Genomic DNA, 16672 nt, shown 5'->3' on the forward strand with positions numbered 1-16672 from the left:
CAAAGCGCATGAAACGACTGACCTATTTCATATTCCCTCAAAGTTGTGCTGAAAATTATTTTAAATTTCTTAAACAATAAGAAGTATTATTTTGAATGTACTGATAGCTTCTTTGCTCGCAACTATTTATTAACTACACATAACTTTTTGCAACAGCATTTGTGTTAATTTCATTTTCCTTTTTCTATCTCAAAACCAATTTCAATTTTTTTTAAATTGTAGTCACAGTGAATCGTGCAGCAGACGAAAGGTTTTACACTTCAATGCGTTTATATTTTAAATAAATATTTATTAAAATAAAAATAGCAAGTGTAAATTCCCGGTACTACCTCACTATATTTAGGAATTTCTTTCATATACCATCGACAATGCTTCAGCCCTATCAGAATGACACAGTTTTCTACTACGAAAGAAAAACCATTGCTATTTATAGTACAGGTAATTTTTCATATACATTTTTGCCTTTAAACTTATTCATGCGAAATTGCAGCAACACAAAAACGCATTATCATTTTTTTTCTTACATTAATCCTTAGCAACTTTAAAATGGTGAAAATAGAATAATTTCTTGAAATTCGACCTATTCAGAAAGTTGAAATTTTTAATTTCCGCCGACGTTCGTGTTTTTTAGGATGCTTTCAAACTATTTAAATTAACTTTTGCTTTAATAGTCTAATATTTCAAAAAGCAAAAGATTTTACAGTCGAAGTATAAATAATAAATGCCAAACTTTCAAATGGGCATGGGATTGCTGTTCAAATTCTTTCTGTGGTCGAAGTACAGTTTGTTAAGGCTAATTTTAGTAACTTAGTGCAAAGCAAAAAATTCAAAATCATTTTGTTTATTCAGATAAATATACCAGAAAAGAATTCCAATATTTGTAATCTATTTTATCGGCTCTATTCAACTACTTTCACTTTAGGAATCATTTATGCTTTTGAATTTCGTTGATTAATACTGAGATTTACTAACAATTAGCAAATTGCAATGAGATTATAATTACAGAGTATAAAAAAGTTTTAATTTATAGAAGTACTACATATTTTATCAACATTAAATTTAAAATAAATCATTTCTTTCAAATGAATTAATTGATCTATAAAAAAAGAGAAAACACAAAAAATCAGTTTAGGAACATTGCCAAAAAAAAAAAATCGAAAGAGAGAGAGAGAGAGAGAGAGAAAGAAACATTTAAGGATCTCTAAGGTGACTTATGTGCTATAAAGCTCAAAATTGTGTTCTGGAAACAAATGATTTTATTCTAGTCACGACAAATCTGGAATTAAGACTAAATGACGAATGGTATTTTTTTCCAAAAGAAATAAATAAAAATACTTACATACGAGCCATTTTTATAAACCATATTTGTAGTTCGTTTGAACAGCAGAAACTTACTCAAAAATATATAACAAAATAGCAAATTTGTGAAACAGATTTCTTTTTTAAAAAATAATAAGAAGTGAAAAAAACCACGAAAGAGGCAGCTTATTATTTCTTATTGTAATGAATTGATTTTAAATATTACCTATGTTAATACTTATTTCAACTTTAGACGTTGTACCTGAGAAAACGCTCTATGAATAGAATTCAGTCTGATAAATTACTACAAGGATGCAAAGGTGATAAATTACAAGGTGAGATAAATTAAACAATTGCAGTTATGCAACTTAAGGTTTTTCTTTTAAAAAAGAATTCTTGGATTTCTTTTTCATTTACAGACAAAACACGACCAAAATTATCTTTCGTCGAAAGATTTCTTAATTCTAGTTTTTTTTTTTTTTTTTTTTTTTTTTGGTTGATTGTTTGTTTTTCTCCTTTAATGGAAAATAAAATTTAAAATAATTTTTGAATGCAATTACAAAAACATGACTACTTTAATTCAGTTATTTTATTTACTTTTTGTTCATTTAAAAAATTCAATTCTAGCAACAATTTTCATATGGACTCGAAATATATTTTCTACTATTCCCAACGTAAATTCAGGGACATAGCGACGGGAACCAGCAGGGGGAGAAGGGGAAAGAGGCAAAACGGCTGTGGATGCGACATGATTGCCAGATTTAGGAGAAGCCACGGAAGCAAACCATTAGTGCATTTTTGCCATTTTTGAAATCAAATACGATGGGAAGACGAAAAAAATAATATTATTTCTCTGGCGCGATTGATCCTTATCTGTCACAAACAATGACAGCCCACACAAAAATCATGTTATTCCCCGGTATTCTCTTACCCTTTTTAACGCTGCAACACTATATATTGGAATATATTATTTTATATTATTGCATTATTACATAAATGCATCAGTGCTTGTATTACCTTAGATTTATAGCAAAAATTTTCATTTCCAAATAATACGTGTATTAAATATTTCAATGTATGAATAATGCACAAATTTAATAATAAACGAATCGTATTACAATTACATAAATAAACGAATTAATTAGTTGTGGAAGTTTACGCAATAATGTGTGAGCCCTAGTTTTCATCTTCTTCAATCAGCTACAAATCAATATTATGAACACTCGGCACGCAATTTCAGTATTAGAGAACAATACAACAAAACAAACGAATGTAGCTAATGAAATTTGCAATTATGTTTTGAAAATGGTAATGTTTAAAAATCGATTATATCTCATTATATAAAAACTGAATTATATTCCTTGCATCAATATCTAGCTTTAATTTCAATTCTTAACTTAATTCATTGTTGTTAATCACTCGTTAATGAATTAATTGTGCAAAGAACAGAGCATAATTATGTATTAGAAGCAAATAAAAACAGCCTATTTATATTGTATCATCAAGTTTATTTTTCGTTATTGCAATTAATCGCTTTTAAACAATAAAAACAGGATCGCGATGACCAGATACCAAGGTCTCGGCTTCCGGAACGGGAAATTCCACTTTCAAAACCAAAATTCACCTAGTAAGAGTCCGCATGCTAAACCGTAGCGGAAAAATATCCTCCTCTTAGAGTGTCGCGGAGGTTTGGAGAGTGGATACCATCTCAGAAGTGGTAATCGTCATCTGAACACGATTCAAAATTACAAATCCGTCCCAAAATAACCCAAATGTTGCTTCGATACCGGGCGTAAATGTATCTAGACTAAACCATCAAAAACAGCATCTACTCATAATAAATCATCATCCATAAATATAATTCCTTACACTAAGCTGCGGTAGCTCGACGATGAATTATAGTTTCTGAATCGAAAAATTTTAAGTTCAAAACCAAATTCCTTCTGAGATCCACTGTGCATTTTTAGCTTAGTGAACGTTACGTTAAATCTGATGTCAAATTATCTCCCGTCGGTGTGGCGTGTAAGTAAACAAAGAGAGTGTAAACTCGGGTCCTATTCTTGTCGTCTAACTGCGATTCAAAATTACAAGGCCCTGGCACCCAAAGTAGAGTGTTGCTTCAAAATGGAATGTTACTATAATTTAATTAACCATTCATTTTAAATTTCTGGTGACAATTTAACTACAAAATAAAAAAAGATTATAGGCAATTGTCAAACATGATTTTACTAAATTTAAAATTTTTTCAGCACTTTATAAATCCCTGTAAAGAATATTAATGTTTTCAATTGTAAGTTTCTTTCACAAAAATTGGTTTTACAATAAAATTCAATGATTGATATCAACACATGATTCCATATTAATATTTAAATTTCTACACCGAGTTAATTTAAACTATTTTAAAGACTCTAATTAGTTTAAAAAGTACTTAAATAGTCTGTTGATATTGGATATTATCTTTTATTTTATTTAGGCTTCATATGCATTAAGAATGCATAGTTAAAATTGTTTTAAAAAATATTTTAACTAAAATTGTTGCTCTAAAAATATTTCCTTGCCCAGATAGTCAAATGAAGAATGAATGGAAATTCAATTAAGGTTAATAATTATCTCAAATGCTATAAAATACGACAAAGCTGACTCTTTTACAATCTATTTAGTGAAGGAATATTCTTGTACCAAAATAAATAATGCTTCATCATTACGCAAATTCGTGATCTGAATCATAAGTTAATTTTGTCCTTCTGGCAATGTCAAAAAAGTTTCAAGACATGAGTGAAAGACTTGAAATTCTTTGAATTTTATTTTAGTTATGTCACTTAAATAACTCTCATCTACCGCAGGCTTATTTTGTGCTTTTATGTTAGATTTATTCTTAAATGCTTCACTTACGTAATTTAGTTAGCGTTGCAAACTAAACGACGAAGATAATTGATATTCATTCGCTGGTACTTTACATAAAACTGATTGTCATGTCGCATAATTTTATTAGAATGAATTTGAAATTCTTAAAGAAAATGACACAATAATATATAACCAATTCCTTTTCAGAATATTATTTCATTAAATAATACTGAAAGTAAATCATACTGACGAAACATTCTAATAATTTTAGCCACACTGAATTAAAATATGTTACAGGCATCGATTAATTCTTAATGGTGCTCATAAACATTAAACTCCATTCTTGTTAATTGCATCAAAAAGTACCTAATCCCAATAAGAATTGACCCAAAGTTAAGTGTACCACTCTCTTATGTACAGTAAAATGCTATTGCGAAAAGAAATGAAGAATTGAACGATAATAATTATCCCAAAGACTTAAACTTTTTTAAACCTTTGATTAGCATTAGTTTAAGACTCAACTTGACTAAGAAATGAGCAGTGGTCAACGGCAAGCGGAAATAATGTCTGAATGAATCGATGGTGAGGAATCTTGGTCAAAATCAATCGGTTAGTCTCTTGTCCGGGGTTATCGTTCAATATGAATAAATCTGAAAAGATGTCTTCACGAACAAAATTTATACTCTCAATATTATATAGCCAAAGCATCGGTCCTTTATTTAGTTTTTCGTATAAGAGAATTGACCGAAAATCCGAAATCGAGATTCTGATGAATCTCCATATTTTAGACCTCCCAGAGTTCGAAAAACACATTTTTGAAATTATGTCTGTCAGTCTGTGAACGCTATAACTCAAAAATGCATTGATGCAGAACGATGAAATTCGTTAGTCTTAACACTGAATTTGTAGGTTTCTGTGAAATGTAGGCGAAATCTGTCTGTTTGTCTGCCAGTATGCATGTGAACGCGATTGCTTAAAAATGCAAAAATTCTATCTATCTTTAAAAATATATAAATTATTTTTCCAGATTTACATCAAAATTACAGATTTATCATCAGTATTTTAAATATGCGTTAAATTTTGAAAGAAATATATCAGTGGAAAGAATATGTATTAGTCTGTATATTTATGTGTACATGAAAACAATAATTGAAAAACCTCTCAGAGTGTGTGTGTGTGTGTGTGTGTGTGTGTGTGTGTATATATATATATATATATATATATGAATTTTGCCAAAATTGCATTTTTTTTTTTTTTGTCGACGCTTAGATCTAATTGGTGGGAGCAAAGGCCTTCAAAACACATACACGGTTTTCTGCATCATATTAAAAAGCACAAAATACGCGTCATACTGCGTCTTCTGTACGCGGAAATTTGAGGGAAGACAAGCAAGCTTGTAGATTTTCGTGACCTTCAAGAGCTTACCACCTCATTCCTTACATCGCATTACCGAAATGCAGAGAAGGATACAAGGGAAACCAAAGGAAAAAACTAATTTGTTTAAGAATACAAGAAAATCGAAGAGAGAACACTGCCCCTGACTTTTCAATTTTTCAAAGCATTTTTTTTATTTGTTAGCACTTTCGCATGGCTTACATATTAAAAGCTAACATATTACTTTCATTCTAAAAGAAAGATAAGTTAAACGTAGAAGAATATTTTCTTTTGAATTGATATATAAAAATAATAGGAAAGAATTGAAAAGATAATTACTTTTTGGACTTCAAGTGCTTACCACCCTCCACTTTAGTCAACCTACAAGCAGCCACATTTTAATTAATTTCTCTAATCTAGTTTTAAATAAATATCGCTGAAGAAAAGATATATATATATATATATATATATATATATATATATATATATATATATATATATATGACATATCACCATCCAAATTCAAGAGAAGGGGTGTTTTAACTCCATAATTAACATTAAAAATTGTCCCATTCATTTTATATTTAAAAATCCACTATCTAGCGACACACGAATATGGCGCATATAATCCGATCTAATGAAAAATGTTTTTATAAAAAAAAAAAGTTTAATTAACAGAACAGAACCATACAAGAAAAGGCTGTTTAGAAACTTACACGGAAATACGACATAATCCTTTACTCCCTCGATGGACGCGGCTAATGCAGTTTAATTTTCAAAATAAATTTGGTGAAGACAATGATGAAGGGAAAAAAATTCATTTTAATATGATATCAGCCGAATTAAACGTTACCGTAGATGATAAATTAATTGTTTTATTAGTAACAAATTGATGAATCCGGCGTTTCTCGGAATTAAAATTTTTTTATGTATAATATTTTTAACATAGAAATTACTTTTATACAGAATATTATGATATGCAAAACTCTGTGCAAGACATACGTATTGAAATAAAAGAGAATTTTTTTAAAAAAAATAGCGGTAGAGTAGCTCAAAGTTTTAATGTTGTCCAGTACAGGAATACATATAAATTCCTTATTTAAAAATTACATGCTTTAAATTTTCTAAAGTAGTATCAGTTAAAAGAAAAATTGCACAAAAATGAAACTGGTATCGTTGAAAAGACGAAAATTTTAATTTTAAGATGGTACAAATTTTTTTCAGAATAATTTCCTTCGAAGCTTCTACGAAAAAAAAGCTAAATATGTGTTAATTTCTCATAAACTGAAGCTGCTGCTGTCGTCGAACATCTGCTTCATTTGCTTATAAAAGATTTACTTTTCGAAAAAGCGATGTTATAAGCCACTACACTTGATGAATATACCTTTTTAACAACTCTGTAAGAACAGGTGAAATTATTATATCTATACTCTTTAACAATATATATATATATATATATATATACTCTTTTAACAGTTTGGGTATTAGTGTCCTTTTGGTATAGAACCTCTCTTCACTCTTAGAAACGAAAGGAAATCATATTTACAAGAAGATTTTAAGATGAATTTTTAAAAATTGATTATAATATTTAACAAAAAAAAATATTAGAACAATATCAAACGTGACAGTGGTATATAACAAATAGATCTTAGATCATATCAGAAATATTTTACAAACGATCCTTACCAGGCGATGAAAATTTGTTGTATATGCTTTGTCCTCAGATATCATCCGGTACTTTCCTTCCATTTTCGGTTATAGCAAATAAGCTGAATATGCAAAATCTAACTGAACTTTTAAAACCTTTATTATTTAATTTATTAATTAAAAAATATGACTACTCTGAAATTGATATCATTCTTAAGAAACATATTTACAAATTTTTTAATGAACGGAGAAAAAACTTCAACATGTTTAACAAAAAAAAAAATGTTAGATGAATAAAATTAATAATAAAAAAGGTATATCTTAGACCTTATGTCAGGAATAATTTATAAGTGATCCTTACCGTGCCATAAGAATTTGTTGAAAATGTCTTATCATCAGATGCCACCAAGTACTTTCCTTCCATTTTCGGTTCTAGCACCAAGCTGATTATGTAAAATCTAACTGATTTTTGAAGACCTTTGTTACTTAAATTATCAACTAAAAAATGTGGCTATTGTGAAAATTTATTGTTATCGGTTAATGCTTTGCTGATTTGCCGATTAAACAAATGCGCACGTTCCGAAAGCAATCAGACTGGGCGTTTTCTGACTCATTTACAGTTTATTAAATTGCGGATATCTCGCTTCATATTACGTTAAGTGAATCAATATATATTATAATGGAAATAATCTTGGTAAGATAGCTGAAATTTTTAGAGAACAGAAAAGAAATTCAGAAACAAATCAAACAAGTTCCAAAGTGGAAATATTTTAAAATTCAATAAATAGCAAACAAAACTAATTAAATACTTTAAGTGCAAAGATTTGGCAGACTCTTTTAATCTCTTAAATTATTAATGAACTTTTACTAACCAAAAGTCAAGGAAAAAGTTAAAAGGATTTTCAGTAATAGAGATTAATTCTTAAATACGTGATGTTTGAAGAAAGTGAATATTAGTCCTATATGCTTAAAATAAAGCATTTTAAATCGCTCCATGCCAAGAAATTTTCTCACGAACACGTAATATGAAGATGTATTTTATACTATCCTATAAGAAGTGTAGATGCTGCATGATGCTAATAAGTCAAGGTAAAAAAAAAATAAAAAAAAAAGCATAAGATAGTTTCTAACACACGTCTTCGAATCAATTTAGAATTCGATTTCTACTTATCTCATTTCTTTCGGACATTTAAGTGATAAATCCACGTTCCAGAGAGGTGCATATTTGAGATTTTACTTTACCGAGAGAAAGCGATAAAATATAATCAATGGAGGAATGAAAAAATTGATTAAAAAAAAGTAAACGAACATTTACATAGAACCTTAAATCAAAATGCACTCATATTAACTGTAAAATGGAACATTATTTGTGCATGTTGATCGTTTATTGCAGGAACAAAACAAACAGAAAAAATATTAACCATAATAATATTTGCATCACAGGTACACTTAATGAGCTCAAACAAACGTTCATGGATTGTATTTGCATCTTCAATGGTCCTTAGCTGAAATTCTTCCGTTCAGTCCACAAGCAGCGTTAGATGGGCATTCAAGCAAAAATGAAATCTGCCCTACCTAATGTGCTGACTGTGTCACAACCCCCCGATAGACATCGGGGGTGTCTATCGGGGATTGTGGCTCTGTGCCCAATAAGCTTTATGATATGGAAGAGGGAAAAAATTTTGATGGAAGGGGAGGGGGATAATTGGGTCAATACCGTTTCAGTTGATGACCTGATTTACATATTGTATTTGGAATACCATGAATGTATTGCGATACTAAAGAAAGAAGAGTTCGGCATTATCTAGGATAATTACTTTTTAAAAAATGGTACTTTTAACAAATTCAGTATCTCGATTTACCACCAAATGAATGTGTTAGTCTCTAGTGTTTATAAAAGCATTTATGAAAAATCAGTCCTATAACAATTGCGAATACTTAGCGAAAAAGATATATTTACAAATCGAATATCTAAAAAATACTGGAAAGAATAATAGAAAATACTTTCAGAGCTTATATACAGTGTTTTTGAAAATAAGAAGTAATGTATCAACTTATAATGGAGCAACTGAAAAGCATATGGTCTACAGTAGTTTATTTAGATTAGTGTAGTGTTTTGAAATTACATGCAAACATGATTGAAATTTATTCCTTACGTTTATCTTGAATATGAAAAAACTAATTATAATTAATCTAATAAATGTCATTTATTTTTTTAAATACATATTTCGATTATATGTATGCAATAGTAAATATAAATAACGAGAAATTTCAGTTGAATCAAATCTTTTATTCGTTCTTTTTAGCAATCGATCCAATTATTTCTTCTTAGAGACAGTTTTGAAAAGATACTATGGAATCATAACCGATAATTAAGGCAAAAAGAGACATTTACAGCCTAGGCTTTAAGGCATTTGGAAACTGAACTCATAAAAAAATATATTGAATTTGCAATTATATGAGCCTCGGGATACATTTCACACGGCTAGATCGATGGCAGACAGTCAAAGTTACAGTAATTATGTTTTGAGAGGTATCGGAAAACCAAACGCAAGAGCGAATCAGAAGTGTTTTTATATTTAAGTGGCATTGTTTTATTTCACTTTGCATCCAATAATGCTTACTTTTCTTATGCGCTATATAGCCATTTGTGATCTGTCCGTAGCAATTGTCCATCAGTATATTATTTATTAACCTCGATCACCATATTTTTCTAAGAGAGTTTCTAAAGAAAATCAGACAAAGCAATCTCCATACCTCCAAAATTATCAACTGTTAAGTGTTATTATTTTAATCACATTTTTTCAGAAATTTAAAATTGTATGCATAGGAGTCATTAATGTTGTACACATATGTATTTGTTGAATTCAAAGCAATAAAAGATAAATAAACACCTATAAAATATCCCAATTCCAAGAACACATGATAGAAACAAAACCTGAAACAGGCTTAAAAACAGTAATTGTAACTTTTCAAAAAAGCATATTAAATTTATATTGACATTATTCCAAATGAAGGCATATGTTACTGAATAACATGAAAAAAATCTCCCCAATTTTACTCTATCATAAGCTTCCGAAAGTCAGCTAAATTAGAATTAAGATAAAAATTTAATTATCTATAAATGAGTGAAAATTTTCATATAAGTAATTATAAAGACAAAATTTTAGTATCAAAAATTTTATTCTATTAAGATTTTTGCAACAACAATAATTATAAAATCTGACAGTCAAAGTTAGATAACTTTACTAAAATGAAATGTACATTTTATTTAGTACATTACATTTAGCATGACAACATTTCATTCAATAAGAATCCTTTGTCTGTTCAGCAGTAAAGGCACTCCAGGCTGAAAATAAATTCCTAAAACAAATAGGAATACAGCAGATCTACACAACTGACCTTCCATATAAGCAACTAACCCAAACACCAAATACAAATCAATTTGCAATAACAAATTTTACATAATAACAGGAACCACATTGCTAATATCCTAATTCTGTCAGTAGCATAACATAGATCTACTGTATTCAGAAAACAAGAATTTAACATGTAACGATATAGATAACCAACTTAAATAAAATAAAAAAATATCACTTCTATGAAAAGTAAAAATGCATATTATGCATACAACTTTCTCAATTAAACTAACAAATAAATTATACAACAATATGTAAGGAAGGATTTCAAAATACAGATTTTAATTCATTAGAAACTCATATAAAAAATAAAGTTAATTAAAATAAATATGTCATGATCAGATGAAACGACTAGATATAGTATAAATCCAATGGGAAAAAATATGATTTTCAAAGAATAAGCATTGAAGAATATTTCCTTGCATTTACACAAATGAATATTTTTATATTAACATAATTTCAGATAATAAATCATGGTGATTCCCAGTTTTAAAAAAATGAAACTTGAGAAAAACATTTTCAAGATTACTAACTATTCTGATAACAATAACAAAAAAAAAAAAAAAAAAAAAAAAAAAAACATTTAAGAATTATTTTATGTTTTCATTTCCTACCAATGCTATAATACAAGGGTCTCAAACTCAAGGCTGGCTTGCAGTCTGTGAAAATATACTGCAAGCAAATATACTCCAGCAAATGTAATACTTTACAAAATTTTAATTTCTAATTATCGAATTACTTTCATTTATAAAAGGATATAAGTCTCCTCCCAGTTCCAGAAATATTAACATTCACCTTGTATCAGTTTTGATATTAATTACTGCACACATGATATCCCCAGAAATAAGAAAGATGATAGCAGGGAGGAGATGCCAACTATCAAGACAAAAATATTAATTTAATCATCTTTTTAACTATGTTTTTAAAATAAACTTATGATCCTATAAAAATAAGGAGGGGGGGGGGTTGTAGGTCACATAAACTTAAGTCTTATTTATTTGCCCTGATTAGCATTTGAATTTGATATCCTTGTTATAGTAAAATGAAAACGTGAGAATCATAACTATGAGATACTGCTCTATATTTGTGCATTATTTAATGTTTGATTATATCCTTCAATAAAGATTAATAAAAAAAATGGGGAAACAATGAAAAAATTTTATAACTTATCAATTCTAAAACTAAACATTAAGTAGATAACAAACATAATAAAACTTTGAAAAAAATTAACAAGAAAGAATAACTGTAAGAAACACAGGTATGAAGCACATTCTTGAAAAATAACACAATGACTTATTAAAGTTTATATCAGAAAATAAACTAAACTATTGAAAATTAGTAAAAATAGGGAAAGCATAACTTTATTAAAATAAATTAAAAAGTCTTAAAGTAAAGACATTGCAAAATGATAAACACTGAAACAAAACAAACTAATTCTTCAGAATTCATCAGTCATAATTAAAATTTAGGGAAATTATAAATTTCTCTGGTAAAAAATTTAGAAAATAGATATATTTTATATTTAAAAGATACTATATTTAAATTCTTACTAACGGCAAAGTTAAAAATAAACCACAATAAAAAAAAGTAGCCTAATGCTAATGGAATCTAATCCCAACACAGTACTTTAATGTTAGAAGCTAATATAGTTCAATTTAAAGTTTAAATCTCAGAACTAGTCAAACTTATCTATTGAATTATGAAATATTTTTTACTCAGCTTCAAGATAATTTTAATTAATCTTTCTATTAATTCAAATGTGATTTTTTTTTTTTTTTACTCAATGGCATTGTATTTCTATTATACTCAAATATACAAAAAAAAAAAAAAAGGATAAAAGAGGGAGGGAGGAAACTCAGAAATTAGGAATAAGAATACAGAATCTGAAAAATCAAAATATTCTCAATGGTACAAAATGCTACAGTTGAAATCCAATTATCTAGATTAAATGGGACAACACTTGATACGGATAATCATGTTTTTTTTTGGGGGGGGGGGGATAATTGACTCTTGATTCTTTCTCATGAGAAAATGAAATTTGAAAACAATATATTATTTTAATAACTATAAAAACTACATAATGTAAACATAGCATTTGCTTACATACTATATTAAAATATAAATTGAATATATTCCTCAAATTTGGAAGTTTTGCTGTTTGTAAATAAGGAAATTTTGTCAGTGGCCTTATTTTTCTTGGTACAGTTCTAGAGACGGGTACCATTTGGCGATTTCCCGCCAAATTTTTCTTGTCAAGCCCCGCGAACGCTGTAATCTTCAGAATTGTATTTCTCAATATTATGACTATTTTCAAGAGATTTTTTTCTGAAGATTACAGCGTCTATGGGGCTATGGCAGGAGAAACATTTGGCATGAAGTATACAAAAAGAACAAAAATAAGAATTAGAAATAATTAAAAATAGCACAATTTGAACAATGTTAAATTTAAAAAAATGCACAAAAATAACAATACAATTTTTTTTTTAACTCGCCCGATTGAACGATGATAATTTCGTTAATTTACAATAATGCCCTTCTCTCCTACAAACCTTTCCTTTCTGTTAATACCATATCCTGCCCGCACTCACCGCACTTCCATCAGCAATTAAATCCATTTTAATGCACCATTCAACACACGCTTTCGCTCCCAAACGTTCTAAATCGAAAAAAATCCTCAATTTAAGGGATTCCTCATTTGTCACATTCATACCAGCCATTTTACACCACAAGAAAAATCGAAGAAAGAAAAAAAATACTTTACAAGACTTGGAGAGCAGAAGAAATCAGAATAAATCCAATCATCAATTAACTGAAGAGAAAATCTTGAAATTCCCCCCGAAAAGCTGCCACCATAAGAGAAATCGAAGAAAGTAAGAAAAAACTACGTTACAAGACTTGGGGAGCAGTAGAAATTAGAAATTCCCCGCGAAAAGGTGCCCTTATACCTAATTGGTTGATATTCAAAGTCAATTCATACCTGATTAGTTTATAATTACATCATCGACATCACCCCATTCTCTTCACAGGGTTGCCATACATTGCAGGCGTAGAGAGGTTGCCATATTGGCAACTTTAGCTTTAAAATTTGGCGCCAAACTTGGCGGTACCCGAAAAAAAATTGATGCAAAATTATTAAATAAATAAAGATCATTTTTACGATAACATTTTAAAAGCAAGTAGTTACAAGCTTTAATATAGTCAAGTAATTCCAATTTCAGCATTATAAATTGAGAACATAAATTTACAGTTATGGAATGTTCATATAATCAAAGCTCAAAATATTTAACATAAGTTTTCAACAGTATCCAAAACAATTTATATTAGCAGAATACATTTTCAAATAGACGTTTGACAAGATTCAAGACTTCATAATAATATTAATTTCATTCAGTTTTAAAGTTGAAAGTAATACTGAACACATAATTTTAAAAACTTCTGTACAGAAACTTCAATTATTAATACTCAATACGAACTTCAATATGGTTCTTAAGTACCTAACAATAGCAACCATAAAACATAGTTTTTTAATAATTTCATGTCACTAAAACCAAAGAATTCCAAAGTACTAATGGCCAAGCGTTTATAAAAATACAAGCACATCATTGTAGCAATTCAAAAGTCAAGCATCTTATTAAAATATTGGCTGAGCTTGACTTTTTAAAAGGAAAAAAAAAAAAAGGGACACTCACTCTAAACAAGAAATGGCACAGAAACAATTCATTGGGAGAAAGAAAGAAAGAAAGGAAAAAAAAAAAAAAACAGTCAACTATTGCATTCTGGTTAAGTCTATGGTCAAACTAAGCAACATTAACAAATAAATATTATAATAAGTAAACTCTTAACTTACTTCTTGCAAACAAAAATATATGAATACCATTGCTTATCCAGCATAAGGCTATTTAAAATTGTGAATGGATTCAGAATTCAAAGACAATTACATGATAAACTTTAGATAACAGAGGAATGTGTTTATGTTCTGTGAACATACGGTAAATATACATGCACAAGAGCCTAATCACTAAACCAATATTAAAAAAAAAAAAAAAAAAAAAAAAAGTTTTAAAACATTTTATAGAACTAAGATAACCAGAATGCAAATAAGCAATTTTATAATTATTAAAATATTGGTCATTTCAGTGTTTCAGCTAGCAAAAGAATAGCAAAAGATGTAAATAAAAATATACCACCAGGTAATGACTGTAAAATTGGATTCCTAATCATATTTGATTTCAAACTATCCTCATCCCAGTATAAAGAACGTTTAACTGCTTTTTTCCACATTGCATATCTCTTATCTCTCTCCGTCTGTGATATGCTAGGACTGAAAATATCAATCGTCACATCACTGGATTCAGTTGAAGCAATATCCCATACTTCAATCCCTTTGGCAGCTCCAGCTGCTATAGCCACTCCAAGGGCTGTAGTTTCTGGCATTGAAGGGAGAACAACTGGAAAACCTAACAAATCAGCCTGCATTTGCAGGAGCATCTTATTACTTGTCATCCCACCATCTACTTGAAGTTGTTCCATTGGGAATCCACTATCCAACTTCATGGCATCAACAATTTCACATGTTTGGTAACAAACAGCTTCTAATGCAGCACGGGCAAGATGTGCTCTGGTAGAATATTGTGTCAGTCCACAGATGGTACCTCTTGCACTGGGCTGCCAATAAGGAGCATATAGTCCAGAGAATGCTGGAACAAAATAAACACCATGTGTACCATCAACGGAGGCAGCTAATGTTTCAATATATGAGGAATCTGCAACAATTCCTAAATTATCTCGAAGCCATTGAATCAAAGCTCCAGCAATGGCTACAGAACCTTCAAGAGCATACATAGTAGGCGCATCAGGACCCAACTTAAAAGCAATAGTAGTCAACAATCCATGCTGGGACCAAACAGGTACTCTACCAGTATTACAAAGTAAAAAACATCCTGTTCCATAAGTGTTTTTTGCGGTACCTGGCTTCAAACAGAGCTGGCCTAGAAGTGCTGCACTCTGATCTCCCAAACATCCTGAAATAGGAACTCCAGATAATGAGCTACAAGATAAATATCCCAAGATTTCTGAGCTGCTACGAATGTTAGGCAAAATAGACATTGGAATACGGAAGAAACTGCATAACCAAGAATTCCATTTCAACATGCGAATGTCCATAAGCATTGTACGACTGGCATTTGTAACATCAGTTACATGAATACCATTATTAACACCGCCAGTTAAATTCCAAATGATCCATGAATCAACAGTACCAAATAAACATTGATCGTGTTTAATCGCTTCCTTTACTTCTGGAATGTTCTCAATTAACCATTTTAACTTCACAGCACTAAAATAACTAGTTATGGGTAAACCACATTTCTCCTTTATAGCTTTTGCTCCTCTTTGTTTAGATAACGTCTCGACCGTTTCAGCAGTTCTAGAATCAAGCCATATTATAGCATTATACAATGGTTTACCAGTGTATTTATTCCATACTATAGTTGTCTCTCTTTGATTTGTTACTCCTATTGCTTTGATACAGGATGGATCGATTTCAAATTCACGAAGCTTTTCAACCGTTCTATCAATGCAAGTCAAAACACTGGATAATATCTCCATTGGATCTTGTTCGACCCATCCAGCTTGTGGATATATTTGTTTAGTTTCTATTTGATGATATGTAACTATTTCTGCAGTATCCGGTGCAAAGACTAGAAATCGGGAGCTACCGGTTCCTTGATCAACTGCTCCTATTAAATTAACTTTATTTGAAATCTCCACATGTTCTGTCATGATTACTCAGTTTAACTGGTGAGGCAGCGAAATAAATTAAATATTTTCTTAACAACAAAGTCCACTACACACCTCACGACCAAAGTGCATGCACTACAGAATTAACTGAACAGACCACAAATCTTGCTTACTTTCGATACGAAACTACACATGTGACCTTGTATTCAAAAATACAGATACAGTTAAAAATATATTTAAAAGCCGCTTGTGTAATATAGGACAATGTAGGTGGTTTGAGTAATCATTTTTGAAATAAATATTCTTTCGCTTGATTTATATAAAACATTTTCAGCAAAAATTTGAAAGCA

General features: G+C 29.6%; 2 protein-coding genes across 4 annotated transcripts in view; both read right to left on the reverse strand.

Moving 5' to 3' along the window:
* LOC129960464 (uncharacterized) overlaps positions 1-7650 on the reverse strand; it is a 47104-nt gene extending 39454 nt beyond the window's left edge. Inside the window, exon 1 of one of the 3 annotated variants that reach the window (XM_056073913.1) lies at positions 7526-7650. In XM_056073913.1, the coding sequence (XP_055929888.1) occupies positions 7526-7588 (63 nt within the window). In that variant the 5' untranslated portion in view covers positions 7589-7650. The other 2 variants (XM_056073914.1, XM_056073915.1) reach the window with 2 other exon arrangements.
* A 2698-nt stretch (positions 7651-10348) lies between these two features.
* On the reverse strand, positions 10349-16486 carry LOC129960421 (glycerol kinase-like). Its single transcript, XM_056073843.1, has one exon. The coding sequence runs from the start codon at positions 16362-16364 to the stop codon at positions 14712-14714; it is 1653 nt and encodes a 550-aa protein (XP_055929818.1). The 5' UTR covers positions 16365-16486; the 3' UTR covers positions 10349-14711.
* Positions 16487-16672: the final 186 nt, after the last annotated feature.

Source organism: Argiope bruennichi, chromosome X2, assembly GCF_947563725.1.
Source record: "Argiope bruennichi chromosome X2, qqArgBrue1.1, whole genome shotgun sequence".
Lineage (NCBI taxonomy): Eukaryota > Metazoa > Arthropoda > Arachnida > Araneae > Araneidae > Argiope > Argiope bruennichi.

What these genes read in the sequence shown, in the direction of transcription:
- LOC129960421 (XM_056073843.1), bottom strand. Translation starts at nt 16,364, where the DNA reads ATGACAGAACATGTGGAGATTTCAAATAAAGTTAATTTAATAGGAGCA.